The sequence below is a fragment of the Asterias amurensis genome, chromosome 2 (genome assembly GCF_032118995.1).
Source record: "Asterias amurensis chromosome 2, ASM3211899v1".
NCBI classification, from domain to species: domain Eukaryota; kingdom Metazoa; phylum Echinodermata; class Asteroidea; order Forcipulatida; family Asteriidae; genus Asterias; species Asterias amurensis.
Window position 1 is genome coordinate 4,356,415 of NC_092649.1, and position 12,318 is coordinate 4,368,732.

Here is a 12,318-nt window from a genome sequence, read left to right on the forward strand (position 1 = left end):
TCGAGAAAGAAGTAATTTTCCACGAATTTGATTTCGAGACCTCAGATTTAGAACTTGAGGTCTCGAAATCAACCATCTATTAAACGCACAGAACTTCGTGTGACAAGGGTGTTTTTTCTTTCATTAATATTTCGCAACTTCGACGACCGATTGAGCTCAAATTTCCACAGGTTTGTTATTTCGTGCATATGTTGATATACACCAACTGTGAAGGCTAGTCTTTGACAATTACCAATAGTGTCCACTGCCTTTAAGAAAACTAAATGATTTCCCGTTTCCCATATTTTTTATAGATCCAACAATCCCCGGTGCTGCTGACTACAACACGGCGGGAGATTTAATTTGGAAAGACAAGAAGAAGACTTTCAAAGACAAAGGGAAGACGTGCCCGCACGGAACAACACGTAAATATTAGCATTTTATGTAAAAACAACAATACTTTTGTTGAGCTTCGACTCCACATCAGGAGCAAGAATGTTCAATAAAACTGCATTTAACTTCAAAACTGTGGTAGGACACAATTGGTTATAGTCTATAAACTTGAGGTCGAGGGGGAAAAGAGCGGATAAACAATTGTAACAATATCAGAGATGTTAAATTTGCATCGGGGATAAAGAATATTAATTTTGGTTTTTACCCATAGGCCTACACCGATGTCTGTTAGCAATGTATTCTAAGTACTTTCCCGAGTCCTGTGAAAAAAAACCAAGCATTTTACTCTGGTGGGATTCGAACCCACGACACTTGCAATTCTAGAGCAGTGTTTTACCAGCTAGACACTGTTAGAATTGTAACAATAGTAACATATGATTTTCTTTTGTGCATTTTACATTGTAATGAGATAACATCAACTTCTTCTTCTCTTCTTCCAAGTAAAGTGCAGACTTCGGAGCTCTGAGCATACCGAAGCGGGGAGACCGCTACACCGGGGGCAGTAGGAGCCACCAGATTAGCGATGCTCAATACAAATTTGCTCAAAACCTGTTTTGTGTATAAACCTGTATGTGAAATGTTGGTGTTTCCCTTAAAAAGTGCAACTATGTGTGTGTTTTTTTAGCTCTTTAAAATCGAAAATTCAATTATATTTCTGCGTTTGTAGCAACACACCACCTGACGTGCAGCATTGGCCCAGCGGGCTACAGGGTGACCCACACAGACACCGGTAAACATGCACCGAAGATCAGCATTGCTTCACGGCACATAGAGGGCGTTAATGTTGGACATCCGAACTGTCTCGTACAGCCGGTCGACACACACGGTATGGATTGAAGGGACAGAGGCTATTGGCTTTATAGCCTGTAGCCGATTTCACGAAACGCTAGGATTAATCCTATCTCGAGTTAGGACGAGTAACCCGTCCTAAGAGCAAGGCTGGGACTTAGTCCTAAGATTAATCCTAAGTTAGGAACAGTTTGGTGAAATCGACGGCAGGTCGCTGAAAGGCTATTAGTCTTCAGATTTATCGTGGTTTGCCAGTGGACACAGACAAAAGCAGTCCTCTGCCTAATTTAATATGGAGAGTCCCTGGGCTCGTCGAGTTATTCCCGTCGAGTTGTTTTATTCCCCTCAAAGTGAGCCAAAAAAACACCCCTCAGAATACTTTTTTCCAAACGTCCAAAAATCAATCTTGAAAAAAAAATGTCTCTACACCTCTAGTTCTCTTTCGAAGCAAACAGGATACTTTTTAGGGCCCTATGTCATCCAAAGTACATAAAGCTGGACGTCAACAACCCCCAGGTCACAATAATTGGGTACATTTTACACTGCATCCCTTTTTGGGGGCTCTCAAATCTATCTTATAATTTTATTTTATTTTGAGGGCCTACAAAATTGGAGGTCGACGCTAGCTCTGTTTTCTCCTAACTGATGGTGATGCACCCTATAATCTTAAATACGCAAACAAAACAGTGCGCCACCAAGTGTTAATCCTTAAGAGCTTAATAGTTAACATCGTTTGAGGAAAGTTCAGAACTGCACACGAAGCATTCCCTAACCCAGCCAAAATCTTATGTTGAATATGCATGAGTCTGAGTTAATCTGTGGAAAGCAAAGCCTAATGTTATACATGTCAAGTTATTGGACGATAAAGTATGCCTACAGGGCAGACTGGCACACTGTTAATAAAATGTTAAGACGGGCATTGTAGGCATTTTGTCAAAAAAGGCACGAGTAATATGATACTATTTTAAAGCTCAACCAACAATTTAACAAAAGTTGAAGAAATGATAATTAGCTCGGTGCATTATTATAGATGCCTCATTTTCACAAGTGTGCACCATGACGTCACACTATACAGGACATTTAGTTTTGACATGTATACTTGCGGGATGCCGTGCTTCGCGCGGCACCCCGCTAGATGATGAAAATCCTTCACACAAATATTTCGAAATGTAATGTGGGTGAGGGTGTTATACGCCTCTCTCAATATTTATGCATGGCGTCATAATTCTAACCCAAAATGAAGCTATTTCGCACGTCCGCCACTACTTGCAGTGGCTGCGCCCACCTCGTTTTGGGTTAGACGACGTACCTTATGCATACTTCTAGAAACCAGACCTACCAAGTCTCACGCATTAGGCGTGAGACTCACACATTTGGGCTCTGTCTCACGCTCACACGCACAGCAACCATTTTCTCACGCATTGGGGCCAGACCGGGAAAAAAAAATAAACAAATAATGTCATGCATTGCCAAATCGCGCTCGTGTGTACAAAAACGCAATCCACAATGTTTGCACAATCTTAGATTGCATGCAGTTTATCAGAATCATAATTTGTTTGTACAAACTTTGTACAAATAGAGCACAAATTTGCAGATTGCGCACGCTTTTGCTCTTCCAGCAGGTTCAACTAAAATTCGGCAGAGCGCAAAACGCTTATTGCGCACAAGTTTTTCCCGATTCACTTAGCAAACTCGTTTAATGCGCTCCACTTCACTGACAATTGACTTTTTTAGTTTGGAAGGAAATAATCTGACACAATCGTACCTCCACATTAACCATCAACATATTCTGTGTACCTCATGTTAATTTTAATTATTATGAAGAGGTTTTTGATGCATATTGGATTACTTTTTTGCCCACAATTAAATTTCTGATTTTTTTTTTATAAAAATAAAATAAAAAGTTGGGCGGCGATTTCGAAAGGCCTTCTTAAACTGGCAATTTTTTTTTCGGGGTGGGGGGGGGGGTGGGGGTGAGGTTTGAAAAATCTCACGCATAGCTGGCCTCTGGACTTGGCATCTCTTGAATTGTGTATGGTTGATTATATTCCCATTGACTTGTGTATGGTTGTGTAGTTTCCCATTGACATGTGTATGGTTGTGTAGTTTCCCATTGACATGTGTATGGTTGTGTAGTTTCCCATTGACTTGTGTATGGTTGTGTAGTTTCCCATTGACTTGTGTATGGTTGTGTCAATTCCCATTGACTTGTGTATGGTTGTAAAGTGTCCATTGACTTTTGAGGTTTGAAAAATCTCACGCATAGCTTGCCTCTGGAATTGGCATCTCTTGAATTGTGTATGGTTGAGTATATTCCCATTGACTTGTGTATGGTTGTGTAGTTTCCCATTGACATGTGTATGGTTGTGTAGTTTCCCATTGACATGTGTATGGTTGTGTAGTTTCCCATTGACTTGTGTATGGTTGTGTAGTTTCCCATTGACTTGTGTATGGTTGTGTCAATTCCCATTGACTTGTGTATGGTTGTAAAGTGTCCATTGACTTGTGTATGGTTGTGTAGTTTCCCATTGACTTGTGTATGGTTGTGTAGTTTCCCATTGACTTGTGTATGGTTGTGTAGTTTCCCATTGACTTGTGTATGGTTGTGTAGTTTCCCATTGACTTGTGTATGGTTGTGTCAATTCCCATTGACTTGTGTATGGTTGTAAAGTGTCCATTGACTTGTGTATGGTTGTGTAGTTTCCCATTGACTTGTGTATGGTTGTATAGTTTCCCATTGACTGGTGTATGGTTGTGTATATTCCCATTGACTTGTGTATGGTTGTGAAGTGTCCCATTGACTTGTGTATGGTTGTGAAGTGTCCCATTGACTTGTGTATGGTTGTGTAGTTTCCCATTGACTTGTGTATGGTTGTGAAGTGTCCCATTGACTTGTGTATGGTTGTGTTGATTCCCATTGACTTGTGTACGGTTGTGTAGTTTCCCATTGACTTGTGTATGGTTGTGTAGTTTCCTATTTACTTGTGTATGGTTTTGTAGTTTCCAATTGACTTTTTTAAGTTTGGAAGGAAATAATCTGACACATTCGTACCTCCACATTAACCATCAACATATTCTGTGTACCTCATGTTAGTTTTAATTATTATGAAGAGGTTTTTGATGCATTTTGGATTACTTTTTTGCCCACAATTAAATTTCAGATTTTTTTTTGAAAAATCTCACGCATAGCTGGCCTCTGGACTTGGCATCTCTTGAATTGTGTATGGTTGTGTATATTCCCATTGACTTGTGTATGGTTGTGTAGTTTCTCATTGACTTGTGTATGGTTGTATAGTTTCCCATTGACTGGTGTGTGGTTGTGTCAATTCCCATTGACTTGTGTATGGTTGTGTAGTTTCCCATTGACTTGTGTATGGTGGTGTCAATTCCCATTGACTTGTGTATGGTTGTAAAGTGTCCATTGACTTGTGTATGGTTGTGTAGTTTCCCATTGACTTGTGTATGGTTGTGTAGTTTCCCATTGACATGTGTATGGTTGTATTAAGTGTCCTATTGACTTGTGTATGGTTGTGTAGTTTCCCATTGACTTGTGTATGGTTGTGAAGTGTCCAATGACTTGTGTATGGTTGTGTAGTTTCCCATTGACATGTGTATGGTTGTATTAAGTGTCCTATCGACTTGTGTATGGTTGTGTAGTTTCCCATTGACTTGTGTATGGTTGAGTAGTTTCCCATTGACTCGTGTATGGTTGTGTAGTTTCCCATTGACTTGTGTATTGTTGTGTAGTTTCCCATTGACTTGTGTATGGTTGTGTCAATTCCCATTAACTTGTGTATGGTTGTGAAGTGTCCCATTGACATGTGTATGGTTGTGTAGTTTCCCATTGACTGGTGTATGGTTGTATAGTTTCCCATTGACTGGTGTATGGTTGTGTCAATTTTCATTGACTTGTGTATGGTTGTGAAGTGTCCCATTGACTTGTGTATGGTTGTGTAGTTTCCCATTGACTTGTGTATGGTTGTGTAGTTTCCCATTGACTTGTGTATGGTTGTGTAGTTTCCCATTGACTTGTGTATGGTTGTGTCAATTCCCATTGACTTGTGTATGGTTGTAAAGTGTCCATTGACTTGTGTATGGTTGTGTAGTTTCCCATTGACTTGTGTATGGTTGTATAGTTTCCCATTGACTGGTGTATGGTTGTGTCAATTCCCATTGACTTGTGTATGGTTGTGAAGTGTCCCATTGACTTGTGTATGGTTGTGAAGTGTCCCATTGACTTGTGTATGGTTGTGTAGTTTCCCATTGACTTGTGTATGGTTGTGAAGTGTCCCATTGACTTGTGTATGGTTGTGTACTTTCCCATTGACTTGTGTATGGTTGTGTAGTTTCCCATTTACTTGTGTATGGTTGTGTAGTTTCCTATTTACTTGTGTATGGTTTTGTAGTTTCCAATTGACTTTTTTAAGTTTGGAAGGAAATAATCTGACACATTCGTACCTCCACATTAACCATCAACATATTCTGTGTTCCTCATGTTAGTTTTAATTATTATGAAGAGGTTTTTGATGCATTTTGGATTACTTTTTTGCCCACAATTAAATTTCAGATTTTTTTTTGAAAAATCTCACGCATAGCTGGCCTCTGGACTTGGCATCTCTTGAATTGTGTATGGTTGTGTATATTCCCATTGACTTGTGTATGGTTGTGTAGTTTCTTATTGACTTGTGTATGGTTGTATAGTTTCCCATTGACTGGTGTGTGGTTTTGTCAATTCCCATTGACTTGTGTATGGTTGTGTAGTTTTCCATTGACTTGTGTATGGTTGTGTCAATTCCCATTGACTTGTGTATGGTTGTAAAGTGTCCATTGACTTGTGTATGGTTGTGTAGTTTCCCATTGACTTGTGTATGGTTGTGTAGTTTCCCATTGACATGTGTATGGTTGTATTAAGTGTCCTATTGACTTGTGTATGGTTGTGTAGTTTCCCATTGACTTGTGTATGGTTGTGAAGTGTCCAATGACTTGTGTATGGTTGTGTAGTTTCCCATTGACATGTGTATGGTTGTATTAAGTGTCCTATCGACTTGTGTATGGTTGTGTTGTTTCCCATTGACTTGTGTATGGTTGAGTAGTTTCCCATTGACTTGTGTATGGTTGTGTAGTTTCCCATTGACTTGTGTATGGTTGTGTAGTTTCCCATTGACTGGTGTATGGTTGTGTCAATTCCCATCAACTTGTGTATGGTTGTGAAGTGTCCCATTGATTTGTGTATGGTTGTGTAGTTTCCCATTGACTGGTGTATGGTTGTATAGTTTCCCATTGACTGGTGTATGGTTGTGTCAATTCCCATTGACTTGTGTATGGTTGTGAAGTGTCCCATTGACTTGTGTATGGTTGTGTAGTTTCCATTCACTTGTGTATGGTTGTGTAGTTTCCCATTGACTTGTGTATGGTTGTGTAGTTTCCCATTGCCTTGTGTATGGTTGTGTCAATTCCCATTGACTTGTGTATGGTTGTAAAGTGTCCATTTACTTTGTATGGTTGTGTAGTTTTCCATTGACTTGTGAATGGTTGTGTAGTTTCCCATTGACATGTGTATGGTTGTATTAAGTGTCCTATTGACTTGTGTATGGTTGTGTAGTTTCCCATTGACTGGTGTATGGTTGTGTAGTTTCCCATTGACTTGTGTGTGGTTGTGTAGTTTCCCATTGACTTGTGTATGGTTGTGTAGTTTCACATTGACTTGTGTATGGTTGTGTCAATTCCCATAATGGATGGAGATTTTTGTAAGTCCGAGGTCGCCACCCACTTTCAACTTAAAGTGGTCTCACGGCGACCTCCTTCACCAAGCAACATGTGGCCTGTCTCAAAACCAAACACCACACCACTCACAATACACTGACCAGAATGTAAGGAGCGGTTATAGGCTCTTTGTGTAAGGCCCCAACCCCAAAATGTTATTAATTGTAAAGTTCCCTGAGACACCTTCCAACCTATAACCCCAAAATGTTATTAATTGTAAAGTTCCCTGAGACACCTTCCAACCTATAGCCGGCCCTACCCAATGTTTCCAAATTATAAAGCTTCCGTTTGATCCCATCCGTGTCCATCATGATAATTCTCATGCCGTTTGGAAGTGAATTTTTTTTATATAAATATTCTCCATTTAATCTTTTCAACAAATGAGTCACCTGTCAGAAGGATTTCTAGGAAGTCTGATAACAACTTCGACCAGTGGTTGACACATGGTCGACTGCGAAACATCAATCTGTGAGTTGCTTCAATCATTCAATGCAAATTCGTGAGGGTTGTTTCGGTTTTGTCCTGGCACTCAGCCTCTTCGACCCTTTCGACCCTGCGCAGCAATGAATGAACCAATCCGGAAAACCATGCTTAGTACAACATGAAAGTAACCCGACCAAAAAGGGCGGATCGAATGGCGGGTGGGCAGGCAAGGGGCAATGAGTGAACCAATCCGGAGAACCATCTGCGAAACACTGTCCAATGAGTCGCCCGTCAGAAAGATTTCTAGGAAGTCTGGTAACAACATCGACCAGTGGTTGACACACGGTCGCTGCCCAAACTTTCTCCAATCAGATGACTTGTAAGTGGGAGTTTGGGTCAGGGTTTTGTAGACTTGCAACCCGACGTCTGAAACCACACAAACGTATTGAATTCCACACACTTAATCGTGTTGATTTCCACAAGGATGCCATGCCACTGGACCTTCTAATTTTCAATCCAAGATGGCGCGGGTTACGCTTTTAATAGTATAGATACTATGTTTTTTCCCGGTCAATAATTTGTATATATACTTTCCCGCCCAATAACTTCCAGGTGTACAGACACCAGGCCCAAACAGCTACAATCCCGAGACGGATCTCCTTAACAAAGGAATTCACAAATCCTTTGGTATAAGCAGGAAAATCGGTAACAAGACTCTGGGTACCGGACCGGCTGGCTATACTATCCAGGAAGGACAGCAGGGACCAGCCTACTCTCTATCGAAGAGGCTTCCCGCCAAATGGCAACAAGGTGAGAAACCGTTTCTTTCAATGACATTACATCTGTTATAAACCACAAGGGAAACTGACTGCGTAAATTCAAACAAATCATTTATAACAAATTAACGCGGTCAGTTACCACCATTGAGCTATATAACATCTCTATGGTTACCACTAAAATGGTTTATAACTCTATATTTCAAATAGAAAAAGTCGCATCCCCTTTTGAGATCCCCGATTGTCTCTTCCCGGGTTGTATCTCAAACTTTGGAACCTAAATAATTTATTATTTCTTTACTCTCGAAGTGACGGACTACCCAGCACCAAACGTTTATGATGTTGGAACTACAATAGGCAAAGGCGTTGCCATGGCGATCAGAAGCCGCCAACCTCTAGAACAGAGTAAGTGTAAAAATGTTTGTAAGTTTAATGACTGTGCAAATCTCGTGCGTAAAGAAACATTTGGGGGCCATTTTGGTCCCACATCCATGGCTTGTACGAGTGAAGGAGTCAAACTCCCGCACTTTACGGTCGCAATGTTCGAACACGTGTGAAACTTGCACAGTTTTTAAAGGGTGATAACGTGCAGGCTGGGCTGGGATGAATTCCACGTTGGGGCAGAAAAGGGCTATGCAAATGTTTGTGCAAAGTAAAAAATAAAAAGTAACATGCAGTGAATTACAAAAACAACAATAAAAAGGAAATTCATACTTTCTGCTGTTAGAACACTGTAAGAATCTACGAAATTGGCGCCCCTGTGCCAATTTCATAGAGCTGCTTTTAAACAGAAAACATCGCTTGAAAACTTTCTTCTAAGCAATATTTAGCAGGATACAGGCACAAATGGTACCTGGGCATGGCCTTTCGGCTGGTAACCTCATTCTGGTCAATATCCATATTTTGTTGGGTGCTTAGCAAGTGTTATTAAAATGTGTCACTCTTCGTCAAAGATGCACACGTGCACCTCTCGAATGATTCAAGAAAGCTTTTGGACACATTCTAAAAAATTACAAGGTCAAACGTTTGACACTGAGTGGGGCCCAATTTCATAGAGCTGCTTAAGCACACAATTTTGCTTAAGCGAAAAAAAAAATCCTTGCTTGTAAAATCAGATTACCGGCCAAGAAGTCAGTCAATTGTTATGCTAAGTAAACACCAGCTAAATACCAGTAACAAGCAATGTATATGGCATACAATTTTGGCAAGAACTTGTGTAAAATAAGCGAGCTATTTTCGTGCTTAAGCAGCTCTATGAAATTGGCCCCTGTACACAACCTTGAATAACGTTGTACTACTTAAGCATAGCGAAGATGGTGCATGCATTATTATTTCAAAATCCTCTCGGGATTTCTGATTTCGATTATTTAAGCGATAATTATTAACCCTTTTAACGTTGTTTTTGCCTTCTTCAGAATACTGGGTTCCAAGTCCAAATACGTACACCCTGAGAGATCCACTGAAGAATTCAAAAGCAGCATTTGCCAGCATCACCTACCGGCCATTCTCACCAACACGTGAGTGCCAGGAATCAAATAAAGACAGACCCATTTTTTTATTCCAGTTAATGCACACAAAAGCCTATGTTGAAAAGCTCCTCTGTGAAAACGGAAAGTTGGAGGGGATGAAAAAAAGGTCTTTTTTTGGAGGGGTTGGGGGGGGGGGGGGCTATGTGAAATTCTGTCTCCCACATTTGGGACACGCTGATCTCAGTATCGATGTGCCGGCAGCAGCTTCTACTCCCCCCACCAGTTTGAGGCACACTGACACCATTAACTATGTGCTATAAGAGATTAACAATATCAGAGCTGTGTATTGAGGCGAGTGCAGCAACTGCACACTTGGTTGTGCATTTTTGAACCGAAAATGGCGCCCATTAACCACATGACCAAAGAAAATGGCTGCCCGCGTCGCAACTCTATCATGGTGCGTTCGTTTAGCTTCCCTGGGTCAACCCCGGTGTGTGACGTTTTTTTTCCCGGGACGACCGTGGGTAATTATCTGCACACGTTCGTCCTGGAAAAAGAACACGCCACACACCGGGGTCGACCCTGGGAAGCTAATCGAACGCACCAATTACATAGCTCTAGTCTGAGTTCGTCTGATAGCGCCCTCTATTGAATAATCTTCCTTAGACGGCCCTTGTTAAATTTACGGTATGGGGGACAAACACACCGGACGTTTCTTTGTAATTTATTTATTTAGCAAACATCTTCATTTCGATTGGGCGAAACTCATTTCCTTGTTGGTATGCTCGACAAAAAGGGAAAATATAAATGTTTACCGATTTGTAGATAACTGATGGGGTAGTCTATACGGATGTTTGAAAACCATTGGTCTGGTTTAAATCAAGCATTGTTAAATATTAATTGTTATAAATCTTGATTTTGATGAAAACATTATTGTGTAATAATTACTTTTTGTGAGTTTTACAGTGAAGACCTGGCCAAGTCCTGCGCACTACAAACCCTCCGATGGTAATTTACCGAAAGCCTCCAAATTTTCATGCAAGAAATTCTGCAAACCATGTTTTCCTGATATACTGCAGTACCCCGTGCAAGGTTTGTAACAACTGTTGTGGTGGCAACTTGTGCCCTTTCTTAAATTATGAAGTTCTTGTATATTTGGGATGACCAAGATGAAGTCAAATTTGATTGTATCCCGTTGACCCTGCTCTGACGTCACAGTGTCTGTCCAGTGTAGGCCATTTTGGGGAGTCAAAATGCATCTAACTGCACGTGTGTCACCTAAAAGGCAACAAGAAATCAGACTCCAAAAATGGCGCGAACAATATTTATTTGGTGATGACGTTTAATACTCTTCAGGACATTGTACGCTTACAAAAATACCCACAGAGACTGGACTTTCTGCAAGCAGAAAGTGTAAACTGCTCAATGAAAGTATAAACATAATCTTACATTTTTAATTGTGGTAACAGCGTATGATTTTATTGTTTGATGTCAAAGTGCCGTACTATTCGTATAGATGTTATTAACATGACGTCACTTGAGAAGACTATAGAGGTAAAAAAAGGTTGCCCCTTCGCCCATTCTGTGCGACACGCGTATAGAACGTTTGTTTTCTACTTATCGTTTTGTCGCTAAAATGGCGGTGTAATGCCGTAAATGCATCAGGTCTAATACAAATTGCGAAGCCAATTCAAATTGGTCTTATAATTCAAAATGTCCAGAAAAAACTGTCTTGAACGATGATACTGTTTGTTCAAGCACCTGGAGTACCTTATCGGTAAACTCGTGCGCTATGACCAATTACAAATAACAAATTGACTGTTGCTTCTTTTACTAGCAGCGCTTGATCCTACACCGGGACCAGGAACCTACCACAGCGAGAAGAAGTTCACTGATAACGATAACCCAGCCTACTCCATGGGGTCAAGACCAAAGCCAAAGACGAGTGAGTTTCATCAAAACAAATCACAAATTTATTCATCCCCACACAAAATGCTTAAATGCTTTTACTTGCACAATATGTGTATCTTTTTCATGCCTTGAGTTCATGTCTGCACCTGCTAGCACCTCAACCAATGTGTGAGTATACTCCAGAGGAGGTTTCTGCAAAGTATAGGGAGATGATGATGAGGAGGAAGGACCTTTTTCCGCTTCGCCCATATAAACCTTTCTATAAGCCTTTTTGAGATATGGCGGACACAACGCTTCCAGCACTTTAGGTTGGGGAACATTTTATAAGTTTACACCCATCAGACCAAACAGTGCACTCAATTGTGTCCGCCATTTTCTCAAAAAGGTTAAATGCAACGTCACAGCCCGAGGATTTTGCCAACCCGACACACGTTGAAGTGGTGTACTGGAAACTGAAACCATGTCACGAAAACATTCTAAACACGCAAAAGAAGGTGGTGAAATGTTTTCTCCCCCAGATTGCATTTAAAACTTGGAAAGATCCACATAAAGTATAGGTTAAAATGACATGGCTAAACCTGGCCCTGGCGTTCTTACACTTTCGTATTATTACTACACAGGGACAAGAAACAACACAACAAGAGGAAGGGTCATATATTATATTAGGGCTAGGCTAAATCTAATAGGAAATTAAAAGAAACGCTAGCGACTTGCTGATAAAAAGAACGACACTTGAATTCTGAGAAATGCATATA

The 12,318-nt window shown here is 40.6% G+C and overlaps 1 protein-coding gene across 2 annotated transcripts in view; it reads left to right on the plus strand.

The window, feature by feature from the left end:
- The window catches only part of LOC139954528 (uncharacterized), a 39,126-nt gene that overhangs the window by 22,351 nt on the left and 4,457 nt on the right, over nucleotides 1–12,318 (plus strand). For both annotated transcript variants that reach the window (XM_071954372.1, XM_071954371.1), the window contains exons 4-10: nucleotides 294–404; nucleotides 1,100–1,258; nucleotides 8,020–8,217; nucleotides 8,493–8,588; nucleotides 9,599–9,700; nucleotides 10,619–10,744; nucleotides 11,493–11,597. In XM_071954372.1, the coding sequence (XP_071810473.1) occupies nucleotides 294–404; nucleotides 1,100–1,258; nucleotides 8,020–8,217; nucleotides 8,493–8,588; nucleotides 9,599–9,700; nucleotides 10,619–10,744; nucleotides 11,493–11,597 (897 nt within the window). The remainder of the gene's footprint in view (nucleotides 1–293; nucleotides 405–1,099; nucleotides 1,259–8,019; nucleotides 8,218–8,492; nucleotides 8,589–9,598; nucleotides 9,701–10,618; nucleotides 10,745–11,492; nucleotides 11,598–12,318) is intronic.